This window comes from Sinohyriopsis cumingii, chromosome 12 (genome assembly GCF_028554795.1).
Source record: "Sinohyriopsis cumingii isolate HCF-2022 chromosome 12, ASM2855479v2, whole genome shotgun sequence".
Taxonomy (NCBI): Eukaryota; Metazoa; Mollusca; class Bivalvia; order Unionida; family Unionidae; genus Sinohyriopsis; species Sinohyriopsis cumingii.
Genome location: NC_142972.1, coordinates 100,693,567 through 100,709,134, shown reverse-complemented (window position 1 = coordinate 100,709,134; position 15,568 = coordinate 100,693,567). Strand labels below are relative to the sequence as shown.

General features: G+C 33.7%; 1 protein-coding gene across 1 annotated transcript in view; it reads right to left on the bottom strand.

The window, feature by feature from the left end:
* LOC149787099 (TPR and ankyrin repeat-containing protein 1-like) overlaps window positions 1-15,568 on the bottom strand; it is a 59,747-nt gene that overhangs the window by 41,122 nt on the left and 3,057 nt on the right. Inside the window, exons 2-5 of the mRNA XM_089976046.1 lie at window positions 13,284-13,415; window positions 11,545-12,239; window positions 6,323-6,527; window positions 1,041-1,215 (exon numbers count right to left, since the gene is read on the bottom strand). Of these exons, the coding sequence (XP_089832172.1) occupies window positions 1,041-1,215; window positions 6,323-6,527; window positions 11,545-12,239; window positions 13,284-13,415 (1,207 nt within the window). The remainder of the gene's footprint in view (window positions 1-1,040; window positions 1,216-6,322; window positions 6,528-11,544; window positions 12,240-13,283; window positions 13,416-15,568) is intronic.

Below are 15,568 nucleotides of genomic sequence, written 5' to 3'. Positions count from 1 at the left end.
AAGTGTAAATTATTAACACCACATCTTAGTACAACACTTCTATACATGTGTATACAATATGACGTTCTGTGAACTTAATCTTTCTTGCATTTTGTCTACATACGTTAAATGCAAACATACATGACCCTCATTACAATTCATTGACTAACGGTTTAACGTGACAGAGCATAGGCCACTGAATGTTGGAACGTTACGTCTTAATTATGACTGGTGACATAATGGGTCTGTGATAGTGAAAAATGTTCATAGAAACAAAACAGCTAGATATCTTTTAAAGTGAAATGGACCTAAACATTGTCCCTGATACCCGAACAAGTCCATAGTAAACTCCTAATCGTGTCACCCACATCATTTGGCTACATGCTAATAGCTTGCATCTCTTGGTATAGGTGCTCAATCAAGCTTCAATTTACCTTTCTGAATTATGCATAATAAATTACCTGAATTGTGTACTTTTATCAATTAATTTCATGATATCGCTGGAAAACATAGAACTTAAAAAAGATGGTGAGTCTAGAAATCTCAACTAATATATCATGTAATTAATTCACATTACATGAGCATCCAAGCGTAATATCCAAGTCCTGATCACTATAACGACAAAAATAAAAAACGTAATCATAATGTTCTAACATCCTTGGCCTTCTCCAAAAATCAGAGAATAATACGATGCATGGATATAATTCCAGGGTTTGAGACATACGGCCATAGAGAAACATTGAACTAATACCTTAGTCAAACATGAAGTCTCTGAAATGAGGGATAAATATATTTCACCTATGCTAAACCAAAGAAAATAAAAGCTGCTGTCCAAATCCCATGATTTTGGCTGGAATAATCAAAGGTCCGAAAATGATTCCTACCAAAGAACTGATAAAAGTATATGGAGACTGGGGAAGATCTTATGATAAATCCCAATTTTGTTTTTAGCACTTCACATGAAAGCAAATAAGCATGCTTGCATTAAAATATAAAACATATATCAATGTATGTGACTCCAGATGGTAATATAGACTAAAGACATGTATGCTATTATGTACCTATTTAGTTTTCCATGGTCAAGAACAATGTCCCAGACGCGAATGATTTCTGAGTACATATTTCCACCTATTACTGAATGGAAGGTTCCATTCTCTTTCCCTGGCATCCGTTGTGCTGCCATCTCATTAAGGCGAGGGGAAAAAGCTACTGCAAGCTCCCATATGACGCGGCCTCCTAAAATAATGCATATACAAAATATAGGTAAATATGACTTAAGTTTCATATCCAAATCAGTTTGCTTGAACTGACCTTTCAGTTATATTGAACATCGGCTACGTTCTATAAAGAGTGAAGAGTACCAGCTACGAAAACCCAAACTAAACCCCCAAACAGCCTGAATATTTGATGATTTCTATTTTTAACTAAGTTGGATACAAGCAAACTTTTCACTTGCCTCATACCATCAGGACGTTCCTTTTTGCTAACTTAAATTATATTATAACGATTATAAAGCACCCGTAAAGACACCACATCTTCAACTTCAATTGTCTATCAGTTCAATCTTCATTTCTTCATCCCAGCAGCTAATAATAGAGAATATTAAATGCTAACAGTCAAACAGCATCATTATGCCATTATTGTTCTGGGCAAATAAACATCATTTTCTAAGGAAGAACATTTTATATCATGCTATTTATTAGACACTTTTCTATACAGTTATGTATATTTACATTGGTGTAATTCTAAGTCATGACTAAATAGTAGTTATTATCGATAGCTAAATTATGTGGTTATATCATAAGATATTAAGGAGTGTAGATTGCAAAGGATCTATAAATAGATGTATAATTACTCTATAAATGGGCGTATATGTTGATGCACACAATCATTAATAGTAATATTATTATTAAAATATGTTTACAAGTTTGAGGTTGTTTTACATTGTAGAGGTCAGTCACTGGGTTCTTAGAAGAATTAGGCTCTTTCATATCAGATGGATCAGGTTAGGTAGATTCTTTTACGATGTGGGATATTTGCAAAATGTCTATAGCTAGTAGCTGCAAATGCGTTTTCACCTCTTACGCTTGTACATCAGTACTTGACCTGGATGTTTTTCATTCATTCGTCTAGTGTTCTTGTTGAAACACCATGTCTGCAGACGTATTTACTACTCTGTTTAGATATCATGTGAGAACAAACATCTGTATGAATAATTGGTTGGAAATACAAAGTGGTAATTGCACTAAAATATTTTGGGACAATTGTGACTTATTCAAAGGCATCCTGGACAATGTCATTTTGACACATCTGGACTGATGGCTGACTTGTACATTTTAGGAGTTGAAATGTGTTTGAAACATCTGATTCTTTTAGACTGGAATATAACTTTTTCAGAATCATTTTGGACACCACTATAAGTTCCTCTTACTTTTTTATTTTATAACATTGACAATTAAATTTTATGCTAAGTTTTACAAAACTGTTGATTTTGCTTATTTCCGTTACTTGGTTTAATGTGAGCACGCAGTCCTAACAATTATAAATGAAAAAAAAAAAAAACATTCTTAACAGTGTCGAAATTTATACATCCAAACTATGTGACCTTGGTTTTATTATTTCGTTTTCAAATTTATTTAGTTTTTGTCAAATGCGCAATCGTGAAAATGAATTGAAAGTATGCTATTTTAACTTAATATTGTTTCCATTTTAATTTTATAAATTTAGAGGAATATGACTTTTAGGTTCAGTCTTAATTGTTGGTTTTACAACCAAAATAAATCTCACTAGATATTTACGTGGTTAGTAGTGAAAAAATGTAAAGACCAAAACAATAAACAACCTATTTACCACAAAGAAAATGTTAGCATTCAGTTAAAGAAATGGAAGTATTAATAAATATATGTATATACTGATATACTTCCAAGGTCAAGGAAAATGAAATGAGATTGTGATATTCAGTGATCAAATTTCTAATGCGTATTCATGAAAGCTGTCCAGCAGCTCTGAATGGTGGGCGGTGAACAGCCGTTTACCTCCTAAACAAAACCAATCAGCGAAGAAATACAGATAGGACCAATACATGTCCTAATTTGCCTACTACTGAATATTCAATATTTGGCATCATATGCTTGTAAATAAATTGTCTTCTAGATTAGTTAATGCAGGTGTCAACATATATCAAAACTGATCTTGGAGAACAAATTTTTAGAGATTAACCAGCCATGTAGAAGAAAAATCAGTGAACAGGAATCTTTGCGCAGTGAATGTTGATACCTACTTGGGGTATATACCAACAAATCAAACGAGACTGGTGAATGCAGGCTGTCGTCCATGATATTAGTGTTAAATGGAATGTGAAATCTGAATATGACCACCAAAGAAAGTCGTCCGACCGAGAAAGTTATATACTTCCAAGAAAAAAGGTTGAATATACATGCATGCTTAATGTCTGGTGTATAAACGTATGCTTTATACAGTTTCCACTATGTTAGTACAAGAAAACCAGAGAACATTTTAAAGATTGATGATATGAAAGAAAGATTCTTCCCAAGATTACGGGCCATGATGGGTTAATCCTTAGTTTCTAGAGGCGCACCCCAGTTTGAATCCATGATACTAATCTATCGGACGGAGTGGGGTTCTGGAGCCTGTTTCTAAATTTCGACCGGAAATTCGTCCTGATTTTGCCACCAACGGTGATGAAGTTTCTATTCCGCGCTCCAGTTATTGATGGAAAGGTTTAACTACCAACTACAATTACACTCATGAACTACTGTAGCCGATGCCATCACTATATTTGCACTGACATGTTCTTCAAAACATTGTTTTAGTTACCAGCACAACCTTTTTCAATGACAGTGTATGGCAATGATTAAGCACAATTCCAAATTAGTTGCACCAACAAATACAACTGGCATAAAACAACTGCAATGTTCGGAATACAAGATCTGGATATTAGCAAGCTAAATGGACAGAAAAAAGGGTGAGTTACTAAAATGTATGAGTGTATTGTATAATGTTGCTACAAATTATTAGGACCATTTCAAGTCTTCAAAGTACACGTATTATTCTTCAGAGATGGTAATCATTAAGTTCTCAAACATTGTCAAAACAAATCTGGCATGGCCAACTGAGTGAGTGAGTATTTATAACATCTAGTTTCTTTGTCCTTTCAACTTCATTATATTCTCAATGCTTTGTCATTAAACATAACGACAAGACAATCTTGTTTCGGTATAAAGGTCTATATGATTTATTTATATATTTCAGTTTAATAATACATTAACGTGAACACAAATTTGGAAATTGTACCATATTGAATATTATATTATTGTTATTGGGGATGGAGGTTTCACTAAACAGTTTTACTGTAACATCAATATTTAACTCTTCATTTCTTTACTAACTTTATAATAAGATTACTTTGATCAGACTGGCACTTTGCTGGGCAATTTAATAGACAGGAATTACAAGAAACCATTTCTTTTTTTACTAATTTATTCTTCAGCAATACTAAGAATTTAAAATTAGCTACTCGTCATCTACTCAGGGTATTAAAAGCTGCAATATGTTCAAGACTGCTCTGATAATTGTTGACATATTGGAGGCACGATTGGCATCATTTTCATGTTTAGTACCAAATAGGTATCATGAAAAGTGTACTACAGAAAATCCAATGTTTATGTAGTCATTAATTTAAAGGAGTGAAGATAATATATTCAAGATGTTCATTGTTACAGTAGTCAAACTGACGGCTAAATTTAAATCACTTTTATTTAGACACTAATTTAGACTTTTGTTCAAACAGAGCAGACGTTCAATACGATCGCTAACTTAAAACCATTTAGACATCTTAAAAAGTCTTTTTTTGTAAAAACTCCATGATATGCTCATGAATTATAGAGTAGTAGTTCTAACCATTCCAAGATATTGGTAGTAGTGCCTTTAGTAGACATCAAAAGGAAATAATTTGATATTACTGCCAACAACACATCACAACAAGTCTTTTCATGTTTAGTAAACACCATGCTAATACGACCATACACTCAGAACGCATAGCAATACCAACATTCTCAAGATGGTAGAAGTGATATCAATATCATATGTAAAGTTTGCAAGTACCCATTTTGTTAAAACCAGCTATACATTATATGAAGTTTTCTGGTGAAAATCCCAAGCTATTACGACTTTTTCTTCAGGAGTAGAAATTTATTTAAGCCCCCAGACGTTATCCAAAGAAAGCCATCATCTGATAAATAGGTATGTATTAGAGTTATTACTTTAAATTTCACAATGTCATCAGTGCCTTATCATCTTTCACAAAATAATGCAGTCCTTTTTCAGTATACAGGCATATATAATTTATTTATATATTTCTATTTTGTAATGCATTAACTTAAACAGATTTTTTAAAATTTAAATTTCAACATTTGAAATATGTGAATGTTAGATGTTCTGTGTGATAGAAATTTGCTAAGCAGTTTAACCATTTAATGTCCATGTCTTCATTTGTTTTGCCAGCTTTAAAGCAAATGAACACCAATTACAAAATAGATATGGATAGATGTCAGGTTGCAGCAGTTTCATTTAGGGACAGTCAGACATCATTAGTAGTCACTTGGTTAAAAGCCATTTCAATATGACTATCCACCCAAGGGGATTAACACAACATCAATATGTTCAGGACAGATGTGGGTGTACGATTGGAACCATTTTCATTTCAAGACCAATTAATTATCACAAGAAGTCCACTGTTGAAAAACATGTAGATTTAGACACCCAATTTAGATTAGTTTAGATACTATTTTCGAGATGTCAACTATGATGGAGATATTTAGCAGAAATTTATGCCATTTTTATTTAGGACCAGTTAGATACTATAAGAACGTTTAAAAAAAATGGATTGTTTTGGCTACAATGGATATTCTAGCAGAAATATTTTGAATTAGGACCAACTAGTATATCTGTGCACGTGAGTCAATGGTTTTATCATACTGAAATCCGGTTTGCAAGATATTGGCGCGGATTAGCGAGGGAGTAGTGTAAAGGTTTCACATCCATTGCACAAATTTGAAAGACCTATTAACTAAAATACTGTCCAATTCATTCATAATAGGACAGAATGACTCTGAGAAGAATATCATAACTTCTTTTTGTTAAATTGATGTACCAATGATGTTTAGATAATGCTTCGACTTGATTTAATCAAAAAGCAATGGTTAGATGCCAGTGATAAAAAAATCATCTTTCAAATTTTCAAAATTGAGAATAATTGTACATTTCTGACAAAAGGATGAAAAGAATTTCTCATGAAAAGAAAACAGTACTTGGTGCAAAATACCTTTGGACACTTTCGATTCATAAAGCTGCAGATCAGGTGGCACATTTGTCAACTTTTTACACAGGCGTGGCTGCCATTCTCCACTGGCCAAAAGTTGGATCCTCTGAATAATCCGTAACTTCATGTCTGGTGTAATGTGCTTGTCCCGCATCTTCTTCCAAAACTCAAACGTGCATTCCACCTCCCAGGCCAAATGATCAAATACCTGAAAGACATAGTAGCGTTGTGACAATTAATCAAACTAACTGAAAATTTGTCTGAAATGCCAAGTACCTAATAATGCAGTTGTAACTTTTAATCACCACTTATAAATAATACGAGTTTTCTTCCACTGAATAACCATCGACGTTTAAATATGCAAGGATTACTAACATTGAGAACAAGGCAATGCAGAGAAACCAATGAATGATAGCAATTGTAAAAAAGAAAAGTGACAGCTGTGCACTCAGCTAATGACAAACGGGGACATTTGAAACATTTGGTTTTTACTTCAAAATAGGGAGGATTTTCAATAAGAATGGCAAATTTTACATTTTCTCACATGTCTTTAGCACAAACTGTTATCCCAATAAGGACCAAAAGCTTGGGTCGCCATGCAAGTACTTTTGTATGTTATTGCCCATGTGTATGAGAATGTATGATTTCTGTGTCGTTGAACGTTAGTCCGGCTACATCTGGAAAGTGATCTGCTACCCTAAATGGGAAATTTTGTTCCGCTCTAAAATTCACAAAGATTACCTCTGCATAAATAACTGTATCTACATTTGTTGTTTATTTTGTAAGCATGGATTTCAGTGATGACCTGTGTTTATTATTCTTAAATAGGAGACATAATAATATAATTCTTGACACAGTAGAAGAATGGAAAATCAGTTTTACAGAAAGGGCAAAATGTATATCCATATCCTCTGGTCTTGACTTCATCCACTGAAATTCCGTGATATTTTGGTTGCAACAATTGTGTGATTTTAGCATTGGGAGATAGCACAGATGTATACAACTCCACAAACTTTAAATATTGAATGTGAACCGATCAAGCTTGATGCTGACTGGGCTCTTTAGAAGCCTTAGTTTATTAATCTGTTTAATCCTGATTCTATATAGCATAACATGTTCATTAAGTTCACAAAGTTATGAAATTCAGTCAACATAATCAGAGGGTATTAAAGTGTTTTATGGTGCTTCAAATTAGTAACTACATCATTTTTCCGCGCTGAAGCCAGTTGCATCATGTGATTGCAGGCAGTATAACCTTAAATATACTGCACTGGAAGCAAGGAACAAAACAAATGGAAAAAGCTAAGCAAATTCGAGAGTATGTTTCTTTACATGGAAAATTACACTGAGTGGCGTGAGGGACAGGAGACAACCGTCATCTCGGAATGAAAATGTTCCCATCCGGATAGCTCACCTTTATGAGTAGTCATAAATCCATCACTGTAGTCAGTTCACTGATGTACCCAGCCAATTTACTGACGTACAAATGTAACCAGCCAAGTTAATGATGTACCCATGTACCCAGCCAATTTACTGACGTACAAATGTAACCAGCCAAGGTAATGATTGCAGCCATTTACAAAGCCAATTTACTGATGTACCCAGCCCATTTACTGATGTACCCAGCAAATTTACTGATGTACCCAGCCAATTTACTGATGTACACAAACAATTTACTGATGTACATATGTACCCATGTACGCAGCCAATTTACTGATGTACCCAGCCAATATACTGATGTACCCAGCCAATTTACTGACATACTCAGCCAATTTACTGATGTACATATGTACCCATGTACCTAGCGAATTTACTGATGTACCCAGACAATTTACTGATGTACCCGGCCAATTTACTGACGTACAAAACCAATTTACTGACGTACGAAGCTATTTTACTGATGTACTCATCCAATTTACTGACATAGCCAGCCAATGTACTGATGTACCCAGCCAATTTACTGATGTACCCAGACAATTTAATGATGGACAAAACCAATTTAATGATGTACCCAGCCAATTTACTGATGTATCTAGCCAATTTACTGATGTACAAAGCCAATTTACTGATGTACACAGCCAATGTACTGATGTACATATGTACCCATGTACCTAGCCAATTCACTGATGTACCCAGCCAATTTACTGATGTACCCAGCCAATTTACCGATGTAAACAGCCAATTTACAGATGTCTTCATCATTATCAAGCTACTGAAGTGAACAGTATTACTGGTATGGGTTTAATATATTTGTGCTCTGCCATGTTATTAGCATGGTTTTTTCACTTTTCATGGCAAAATAATTTATAAAAGTTTTTATTTTTACAAATCAGTCGTATTGATCTTAAATTCATTTTGAATATTATAAATATAAGCAAATTCATGATCCACTAATGACATGTCGTACACTTGTCACTAAAGTCAACGCAGTGGCTAAATGGGATGTTATTAAAGATATTCGGACTAAATTTAACTTTGGAATGATTTCAAACTAACATTGTAGTTTTTATTTATTAATTTATCTTAAAATGCTTAGTTCACTTATTCCTTTGTAAGACTGTGAATAACTTTGATATATTCAGGAGAGTGCTTCTTTCGTGTTTCGAATTTCACATAATGTGATAAGTCCAGAATAAGTGTTTCCTGCTTACTGACCCTCTCTGATAAATATCTTACCTGCGTGTTCCCTGCCTGTTAGATCATTAGTGTAGCTACTAAAGTGTAATCTTCAGTGTTACACTTCCCATTTGTATCAAGTTTCTCTCTAATGTCAGCACGCTGTCTTTCACAGGGTGCAGCTACAGTGAAAGCTTAATCACCCTTCTTTCATTACAGTTTTTAACTTACAAAAAAACTAACACAAACATAACAAATTCATCTACATATGGTATTGAACATTTCATTGTGAGTGCTATTTTCATTTGAGTCTAGACATTTTATTTTCTTTCAATCCAATAATTATTTTTACCCAAATATTATATTGGAAATAATAATATAAATAGTGATATGGTGTTATTTTTCTGTCAATCTGCGAAAGATATATGTATGTGTGTGTGTGTGTGTGCGTGCGTGCGTGCATGCATGCATATGTATGTGTGTACAACAGATTCAAATTTTATGAAAGATAAAGGCTTGATTGTCATTTTATTTTGCCCAGATGTGGCTTATAGAGGAAGGTATGTACCAACCCCTTGTAGATCATGCACAAGACGAGTGAGTGCACTGTTACAAAGCTCATGGCAAGGATGCTAAATATGCTGCTGCTACAAGACACACTAAGGTATGTGGGAACGTGTAAAGGTATTCTCAGGTCGATCTTATAAAACTACATTTCCCAGTGTGAGGGTTTTACAAGAAACGTGAGTGAACGAGGATTTAGACATTGCTAAAATGGATGCTTTATTCATTGCTGTCAAATCAGGCACTTTTGTCCATTAGGTGTTCTAAATATTATCTGCTCCTAAGAAATTGCTTCATATACAAAGGTATGTCTAAACTCTGGGTTCCGATTACACATGGTTACTTCAGAAGGTGAGGGGATATCAAGGTATTGTTTGGAATTTCTAGTGTCAAGCTTATTATATTATTGGTAAATATGTCATTCCACTTGAGGAGAGTGATCAGAACCTGTTGGCATATTGATTACTTTGTCAGTTCTTTGGGATAAGAGGGGGATGAAGGTAATGCGTATGCATCTAAACCATTCTAAATAGTGCCGACAGCCTATGCGTTTCGACATGTCGCTGAAATTACCAGAGTGAATTCAACTTTGCCAGAAAAAGGACCCACAATTGGTCAATTCAGCCGTTGCATATTTGTTTGATTACAAAGGGACGAAGAGACAATTTTTGCTTGAATTAGCTCGTACTATGGAACACAATCCACTAATAGATCAGATTTCTTCATGATTTTTAGAACGTGGATATATAAATGATGACTTGATCTTTCTGCCCAGAAATATTTGAAACCATTAGGCAGAGGTTATATGATTTGAGCATAATGTAAATTACGTTAGAATGAACATGTCCTTTCTATACAGTGTATTTGGCCATGATTGAAATACATCTATTATAGTATTTATCTCGACTGATTTGATGAACATTACAGAGGGAACCGTTCTGTGCTGACATCCCAAAATGCGGTATTGATGTGTCCCCACAACATGAAATGTTAGCAGCCTGGCATGTCATATTGTCTGAAAACCGAGTTATCACTGGAATAACCATTTTCATATTTGCCCAGATAGGACATTCTGAGCAAATCTTAATGGTGGATATCGATGACCCAAATATGGATTTACAAATCTCCATTGAGTACGAATTAAAAATTCTCTAACATGTATGATAGTAATATTTGTATTAAAATATTAATTCTGCCTATTATTATCAAACATTCTTTTATATAATCCAAGGAAAGAACATTCCTTTCTAACTGGTGTATATTTATGATTCTCTCTCTCTATCTCTCTTTATATATATATATATATATATATATATATATATATATATATATATATATATATATTAGACAATGTAACAACTATGTGCACAAAGTTTAACGTCCCCTCTGAAAATGCTTAGCAAGTTTTCCATATTTAGTCCCAGTAGCCATAACTGACAGCAAATAAATATTCATATGTACAAATTTAATAGCTTTCATTTCAAAAAGTGGTCAGTCAAATTTGGAGCACGTCTGTTCAGCATTTGCAATAAAGATTGAATGTTATTGTTTTACTGATAACCTGCATTGTTTGTACAAATTTAAGTTATGTTTGAATGTTTTCTGTCAAATTCGAACTAATATTTACCATTGGTTGACATTAGTAAATCACATTTTAGATTAAATTAATGAACGATTTTAGAAAAAGATGCTTTAGTTAATGGAAGATAGGTAATACTTAAAACTGATATGTGCTAAGTTTGTTTTTGTCTGGCCTATCAAATTTTTAGATAGACAAAATATTATGCCAAAGGACAAAGGACGATATCATAAGCAGCAAAATGAAACACGTCATTAGTGTGTAGATGCTAACATCTGAAACAAACAGTAAACAAGGCAAGCAGCATTATCTCAACTGTATCCAACACATAAAATGAATTTGCACTGTTTTATCAGGCAATGGGGTTGTACATAGTGGAGAAGTTTTAGGTCAAGAACAAAATCATAATCACAAAATAAATAATTTACTGTAAGTAGTGCTGAATGTTGCACTAATATGTACATACCGATGCATCAATTGTAGTCTTTTCAATCGTCTCATTAAATGTTTCTTCATTTTCATCCTCTGACTCATTATTTTCATCACCTTTATTTGCCTCCACAACAAATCTATCTACAGTATTCTCAGACTTGCTCCTTTCTTGTTTCCTGACAGAAGATCCAACATCTACCTCTGTTGTCTCCAATTTTGATTCTGTGCATGCACTTGTCATCCCTGCGAGGGGTTTCTCAAAAGCTTCGCTTGTTCTTTTCTTTAGAACGTTTATCATTTTTTCAATTAGTTCTCGATTATTTATCCCTGTTGAAGATTTTACTGGCTTTCTGATATTCGCTTTTGTTTCTTCCTCATTTTTTATCGGTACTACTTTTGCATTGACACCAGATGTTGTTTTTGTGGAATCAGATTCCAGTTTGGGTTCATCTGTAGAGACATCAATATAGAGGAATTGTGTTCGTTTATCGTTTGCATGTCTTATATAATGCACTGGTAGTTTGCCCTGATAATTACGTACTCTGGGATCAAGATTTTGTGCACAAAGCATTTGTATGGCCTTCAAGACGTTGTTGCTAAATTTGCATTTAGCAAGTAGGTGGAACAGGCCATTTCCTTCAGCATCAACTTGTGAGGGATTTAAGAAATCAAATTTCACAGGGTCTTCATCAAATTGACAAAGCAATCTTTCCAGCAGAGTCAAATTATCTGGAAAAGGCCAAGATAAATATAAGTGTTAGAAAGTTCACGCATAAATTTTTCTTACTTGTTAAAATAAAAGCAGATCTTGATTAATTTCATTTATTTCCATTTACTTCTAACTTTTAAACTGTAATTAATACTAAATCAAAAGCCTAAACACAAATGTATATAAAAAAAACAACTATAAAGTTGTTTTTTATACATTAGACAAAGAAACAGAAGGTTCATATTTACTTAACTAGATTTCATTTGTTTCAGATGCTTCTTTCTGGTTGATTGCGATAACAATTTTATGTATGTATGTATGTATGTATGTCAGCTTGCCCTTTGTATTCCTCTGAGAACATTTAAGTGATTCCATGCTGCTGATTTGAAATGTATTACTGTCTTCAGCAGTAGGCAGCATTGAAAAATGTGCCCAAAAGCATCTTGTGCTCATTGTTTGGTATTTCCTAGTCTCACTACCTCATATAAATGTCCAATTGTTTCTCCTGCATAATTGCTATTGCGACATAAAAACAGAGATGGACCCTTTATGAACAGTAGTCAATTTTTAAGATCAAATGGAATACCGAAGCATGAAAAACACAGATTGACTCTTTTCTTGGGGCGGAAGTCTTATTTTAGGTTCATTTTATACCAATGATTCATATATATGTTTTTCTTCCTCCACATAAAAACATAGCGTTTGCAACAAAGATATAAACAGAGACAATAATAAATGAAAAACAACATGAGGACTGGGGAATATAACTGTGTGAGTATGACCAAGATACTTGATTCAGCAAAAACATTGCTCACCTAGCAACAAGTATTATACTCCATGATGTCCAAGAAAAGAATGGAAAACGTTCCAAATAAAAAAACAACAAGGCATCTGCAATGATTTTTCGTTTTCTTCTAAGCTTCCAACTGCTAATTGGAGGAGGGAATCTAGGAGATTAATTATCATATCAGTACAAATTTCAGCAAAATAATAGCAGGTTGTTTATCACTAGTATTAAAGCTTACATGCAGGCATGATTCAACAGCTTATTTGAATATACATACCCACATTTGCCTGTACAGCAATCATAACAGCTGCATGCATTGGTGTATTTCCAACACAACCTCTCTTCAGTAGTTCAACGACAACCTTGAAACTACCTTGGACAGTTGCCTGAACAGCTAGTCTTTCTCCATCTGTAACAAATTACCAAGGTCCTTTCATCTTTGGATGCACATGGTAAATATTCTATGGCAAACCATATGTTGAAATTTGAAACTTTATTTTAAATTACAAGTTTTATTCGACCATATGTATGATGAAACTAGAATAGTGTTATTTCAATTCATTTAAATGAAAGGGATGTATCATATCACCATTTGCAAAAAAAGATGTAATGTTTTTCCTTGCAAGGAGCTTGGTTAACCTCTGACTGGCATAAAAAATGCTCACAGCACAAGATAAATGCAACTTGAATAATCATTGTTGTTTCGAAATCTGAAATTATCAGTAAGGTTACCACGAATGACACATTACACGCCAACCTAATATTTAATAGTTACATGCAAGTATTAGTTGAGTATGGGTAACCATGGAGATTTTCCACCAGCAGCTTTCACTTACCTCAGGCTTTGCTCAAGGTATGCAGTTTTGAATGAAGATTATTTTTTATGACTTACCATTATGTTATCTATTATAGATTCCAGAAGCTACAGATTTATTTATTGGCTTAACTGCAAACCAGCTGCAAAGTTTGGCAAAGTAATTTAGTCCAGAACAAACATTATTCAGCAAAACCCATTTTTCGTTGAGTCACACTCACCCTGACATTTTTCCTTTTCAACCCAACATTAGAGAACTCTTACATGCTTTATGTGCGGACCATCTTCATAGTTTGGTGCTGAACTTGAATGGAAATAATTTATTGTTTAAATTATTAAATCAGCTGTGGTGATCTTGATCTTTAACCTTCCAGATCCTAAATGATTGGTATTTCCTTTCCGCATGTGCAAGCCATTTACGAAATTGGGTTCATGTCGGATGGTCCAGAATTAGTTTTATTATGTGCAAACCATTTATATTTTTTAGCCAATGATCTTGACCACTGCCCTTAATATCATTAGGCATCTCAAGTATACGAGAGCCATTCAGTTTAGTAAATGTAACTAAAGAACTGTAGTTACTGTTTCGCAACAAATTTTCTTCTTTCATAAAGTAAGCTTTATCTTTGATATTTGACATTAAAACAGGGTTCTTTCTTCCCTCGAGTGAATCCATCCACAAGGTTTGGTTACTTAATGAAAATGGTGAACAGCAATAATTACTGAGCAGAAATAAAGGATGAATGTAAAGCTGTATCGATTAATTGGATATACTCTTAATCAGACCGATTATTGGAACAATCTGTACCAGCAGAAATAATCGGTGCTGATGTAAACAAATTTCCAAAATATAAATTTAATCATGAGATTCATCTTGACGTGGCTTGAGTTTTAAATCAGAATTAAATAGTGGAAATTAAGGAATAAATATTTGATTTGGTGGTTAATTGAAATAAGGTATATTCTTAGAAGTAAATACTTTTTAACACACTTTTTCTAAACTACCGCTGATTGTCTGCTCACAATAAATTATCAATACCATGCATGCACTCATCCTAATCACAGCAGCCAACCAGGCAATGAGGCCTCGTGTGGCAGTTGAACTTCCAGCATACTCATAGATGGATGGTCCTGGCTTTTCAAAAGTTGTCTCCAATCATTCACCAATCTCAATATTTTGTTGCCAATTTTCAAAAAATGTTGTCAGAATAAGTAGTGGATATTATTCCAAGATCATTAATGTAATAGGCAATGCAAATTGAAAAAGATGGGATAGTTATTACTTTATTGACAACAAGCAATATAGCCATAATATTACAAAATAAATCATTACATGACTGTTTTGCACTACTTCCATGGTCTTTGAATTGCGCATCACCATTATTACATAGATCTAACTGTTGTCACCTGAAATAAGTGCATTATCAAATGTAAAATATCTACTTTCCTACAGTCTCTTTTTTAATAGAAACATCAGGTATTAAGCATATTTATATTATGTATATTATTTTCCAAATAATAGTTTTGTAAGAAACTTTATTTAGATAATGACATTTTAATACTAAAATCCTAAAATCATACTTTGCAATGTAAGATAAGTGACGTATGGTGCGACCGTCGACTTCACGCATTCAGGAATTAAATCCCGCCCCCCATGACTAGCTTCACAAAGTACATCTCCAGAATTTTTTTTTCGCCGTGCTTTACAGGCTTTGCTTGTTAGTGAACTGATTCATGAATCACATGAA